The sequence below is a fragment of the Sinocyclocheilus anshuiensis genome, unplaced genomic scaffold (genome assembly GCF_001515605.1).
Source record: "Sinocyclocheilus anshuiensis isolate Anshui unplaced genomic scaffold, SAMN03320099.WGS_v1.1 scaffold718, whole genome shotgun sequence".
Taxonomy (NCBI): domain Eukaryota; kingdom Metazoa; phylum Chordata; class Actinopteri; order Cypriniformes; family Cyprinidae; genus Sinocyclocheilus; species Sinocyclocheilus anshuiensis.
The window spans coordinates 2,473,894-2,478,744 of record NW_015546102.1 but is presented as its reverse complement, the minus strand read 5'-3'; the positions used below and the strand labels follow the sequence as shown (position 1 = coordinate 2,478,744).

General features: G+C 35.8%; 1 protein-coding gene across 1 annotated transcript in view; it reads left to right on the top strand.

Moving 5' to 3' along the window:
* Positions 1-4,851, top strand: part of abca4b (ATP-binding cassette, sub-family A (ABC1), member 4b) — a 43,194-nt gene that overhangs the window by 1,914 nt on the left and 36,429 nt on the right. Inside the window, 4 exon segments of the mRNA XM_016502288.1 lie at positions 1,969-2,062; positions 2,221-2,362; positions 2,692-2,831; positions 4,796-4,839. Coding sequence (XP_016357774.1) covers positions 1,969-2,062; positions 2,221-2,362; positions 2,692-2,831; positions 4,796-4,839 — 420 coding nt within the window.

Below are 4,851 nucleotides of genomic sequence, written 5' to 3'. Positions count from 1 at the left end.
TGCACACGTCTGAATATTTGGGTTGAACTGTTCTGGAACAGTGTTGTAAATACAACTTAACCACTGATTTCTAGTCGTGTCCTCCTTTGGAAGGCCAAACAAAGTAGTTTTGCTTTCACAACGAAACACACGGCGAGTTAGAGTGAGCGGCGGAGGGCTTGAGTGAGCAGAGGTGGGCGGGCTTGAGAAAGGCGCGGCCGGCGGATTCGGCGAAGGAGCGTCCGGAGTGCTTGCGGCAACCACATGTGACGACCCCGGGCTGGACTCCGCTTCATCCACGGTGAAAGCAGGCATGACGAAGCGGATATCGTCCTCTTTTGGAAGACCAAACAAAGTAGTTTCGCTTTCACAACGAAACACACAGCGCCTTCACGACATGGCAGCGGGGCAACAACAATACTACAGCAAGAATAAAAGTTACGCCTTCTTTCTTTGCGTGAACATTTGGGCGGCATTATGCTAATATTTCCACATAGTGACGTAGACATGTGGGGGCGTGTTAGAATGAGCCGTTTTAGGCTGACGCTTAACTTTTATAAAGAATATCTCTTTGGATTTGAGACTTTAGTCTTTGCAACTTTACAGATCTTCTTTATGCACCAAGAGCTTGTAATACTCCAAAGAGAAAGGAAAAATTGAAATCGCATCATATGACCCCTTTAAATGTATTTTTAAACCTTTTGTGTAATTTTTTTTATCTGCTATTGTTTGTTTAACATTAAGGCAACACTTTACAATATGGTTTAATTCTAGGGATGATACACTGATATGTCGGCACCAAATCTGTTATTGGCGATGTTAGAGATTTTTTTTTTCTTTTTTTAAATTTATCAGCTGTTATTGGATATTAAAGTTTACATTTTGCCTAGTTTTCCAGTTAGACCGCCATCTAGCGCTCATTTTATTGCTTGCTAATCTTTTAAAACATAATAATTTAATAACGTTGTTTAAAAGCTAAATATCCAGTTGTAATACTGAACTTTATAATGTTGATGCTTAAATTAAAAAAATACTTTAGTATTCAGTGTTTTCAAATTATTTAGACAAAATAGTATAGGTTTTTAATATTGACCATAACATGAAAATAATTATCATATTGTCTGAAATTGTATTATTGCTATTGTACATCCCTATTCAGTTCTTTAAGGTTCATGCATTATTTATGACATAACATGGAACAATAATTTATTACAGCATTTATCTAGGCCCATACAGACAAATACATTTCCTTTAATTCTGTGTTAATTATTACAAAAGCTGCTTGTTTTTTTATTAATTGAAACTGTTATTAATTGAAACTGAGTGTGTTGATAAAACAATATATTATAGAAATCAATACAATAATTGTTGAGAATGGGGAAAAAATAAGATTCAGTTAACATCTTAATTGTATGTTTTTGACATTTTAATTTTGAGTGAGATAGTTTTAGTATATTAATTTGTACAACTTGAAATGTTATAAATGCATTAACATTCACAGTGAACTACATTAAAGGAATAGTTAAAAATAAAAATGTTGCCATCATTTACTCACCCTCATGTCGTTCCAAACCTGTATAAGATTCTTTCTTATGTTGAACACAAAAGAAGATATTTTGAAGAATTTTGAAGAACCAAACAGATGTTGGTCCCCATTGACTTAGGGAAAGAAATACTATGGAATTCAATGGGGACCATAAACTCTTTCATTACCAGCATTCTTCAAAATATCTTCTTTTATGTTCAACATAAGAAAGAAGCTCTTACAGGTTTGGAATGACATGAGGCCAAGTAAATGACAACAAAATGTTCATTTTTGGGTGTACGATCTCTCTAATAAATGCTGTAGAAAAGTACTGTTTATTACTGTTGGTTCGTGGTATGCAACTTGAGCTTTTTTTGTAAAGTGTTGTTTTCATCATTACTAAAATCCTACGTCCAGATCTGACATATTTCTGAACAAACCGCTCTCTTGTCACTTGCACACAGATTCGCTTCCTGGTTGAGATTCTGTGGCCTGTGTTTTTATTCATTGGACTTGTGTGGCTACGAAGAGCCAATCCTCTGTATCGCCAACATGAATGTAAGAATAAACATTATAGTATCGTTACTTTAGGTTGTACAATTTCACACTCTCAGCCAGCTATTGATAATGGTATTCAGAAAAACAAGACAGCTTGAAAGTTCATTAGCATCTGTGTGAGGTGCCTGAGGACTTACTCATCATATCTGTAAATGCAGGTCATTTTCCCAGCAAGGCTATGCCCTCAACGGGAATCCTGCCTTGGATTCAAGGGATTTTCTGCAATGCTAATAACCCATGTTTTCGCCATCAAACTCAAGGAGAGTCGCCTGGGGTCGTTTCCAACTACCACAACTCCATGTGAGTCAGACGCTCCTTCACATCTCAAATCTGAAAGATTTTCCTATCTTGCACATTTTGTGTTGTAGGCGTCCAGAAATATTCCACTGACACAATTCAGTTTGGAGGAAAAATGACTCTTCCAGTGCAGAGGAGTTTTGCAGGACATCCAACAGCTCGATAACCAACAGTTGGGATTGTAAATTTAGTCTTATCGCATTATAGATACACTTTTTTTTTTCAAGTTCATACCGTAAAATGTTGGGAGATGTTTGTTTTTAATGGACCAAGTTAGTTTGAATCCAAGTTCCAGTTTATTGTTGTTGCTCATTTCTTTCTATCCTCTTTAGACTGGCACGGTTTTACCAGGATTCACAGGAGCTGCTGTTCAACGACACTGAGTTCCGTCAGCTTGGCCGTCTGTGGCATGAAGCCACCGTCTTGAGCAACTTCATGGAGACGCTACGCACCAATCCTGCGCTGGTGGCAGGTATGTAGGGCAGGGGGAGCATGCGCTGTCTGACCCATTAACCCGGCCCTCAGAGGAACTGATGGGACCTCTTTAATGGATCTGAGTGATGGATGGAGAGAGTGGGCATTTCCTCTCTTGTACTTCCACTCCCCTCATACCTGTTTCCTTTTCCTGCGCCCTCCCTGACTAGTCCAGGGCGAACCTAAGTCTAAGAACCTAAATCTTAATATATGGAGAGAATTTTTAAATAGGACACATTCTCATATCAGCATATTTTGTTTGTCCTGTCAAATATACTTCTAGCTGTGAGTTAGCCATAAAATCAGAGGGAAATGATTTCTCATGTCATACGGAACCTGTATGACTTTCCTTCCACTGTGGAACATGAGGTGAAATTTAATAAAATATCCTGGCTGCTCTTTTTAATATAATTACACTACCGTTCAGAAGTTTGGGGTCAGTAAGATTTATTTATTTATTTTTATTATTCTTTTTTTATATTTTTGGAAGTCTCTTATATTCACCAAGGCTGCGTTTTTTTAAATTAAAAAACACAGTTAAAAGAGTAGTTTTGTAAATTATTATTACAATCTATAATATATTTTAAAATGTAATGTACTCCTGTTTTTTTTTAAAGCAGCCACATTTTTTAGTGTCACATGATCTGTCAGAAATCATTCTAATATGCTGGTTCGCTGCTCAAAAAACATTTTATTATTATTTTTTTTTTATTATCAGTGTTGAAAACATTTGTGCTGCTTAATATTTTTGTGGAAACTGTAACACATTTTTTCAGGATTCTTAAAATGTTTAAAAGAACAGCATTAACATACATTGTTAAATCTTGTTTAACAATGTAAAAGAATTACTGTCATTTTTAGCAAATGACACATTTTTATCAAACCAAACCATAACAAACCAAACCAGAATGGTCACACTTTATTTTAAGGTCCAATTCTCACCATTAACAAACTATTAACTACAAATTTTGCAGTAAATTTCTCAGTAAACTCCTAATTTAATACTTATTAATAGTTAGTAATATAGTTTGTTAAGTTTAGATATTGAGTAGGATTAGGGATGTCGAATATGCTCATGTAGAATATGTGCTTTATAAGTACTAATAAATAACCAATATAATAATAGGCATGCTAATAAGCAACCAATTAATAGTGAGAATTGGTCTCTACACTGAAGTGTTACCACCAAAAGAAAACAAAAGAAAACAACAACAAAACAAAACAAAACAAAAAGTAAGTCTTGCACCACAAACTTTTTTATGGGAGTATTGATAGAAATGTTCAAGTACCAATTAGGACCAAAAACTTTTTCAGTTGTCATCACATCATCATTTACACCTTTTTAAGTCATAGTTTAATATTTGTAAAATATTTCTTTTCATATTGTTAACCAAAATGACAGCCCTGTAGTTTACCTCTGAACACCTTTAACTGGAGTTGGCTAGTTGAATCTAGCAGCACTTTCTCCACACACGACTCATGTCGTGACCTTTCAGCACACCAGAGTCCTGTTGAGCGACAAAGCTTTCAGAGAAGAATTCAGTGATCAAGTGATCCATTCAAGCACTTTGTTAGCACAGTTTGTCCTCTAAATGAATATATGTCAAAGTCATTACACGCTGGTCAGCACACTGCTGCAGTGTTAAGAGTGCTTTATTTAAGAAGGAGTGGAATGCATTCTTCCATTTTGCCCATAGGCCAGAAATAGGGAATATTTGTATTTGTTTACTTGCGTCTCAAGTAAAGCTTTAAAGGATTTAGTTTAAGAAGGCATTTTTTTTGATGATTTCAAATAAGTCCAACAAACTTGACAACCATTTGACTTAGACTTACACATAGCAACCAAAACAGCGGTGAGTTTTGCACGGACACACATTTTCTTACATGACACATTTTTTTTAACATTTTCTTACATGATGTTATTTTTTCCTCCACGTCCTTTCCATTCCTTTATGCCATCAGGTAAAGGACTGAAGGTAGAGCACATTCTGAAGGACGACGAGGGTCTGACGTCATTC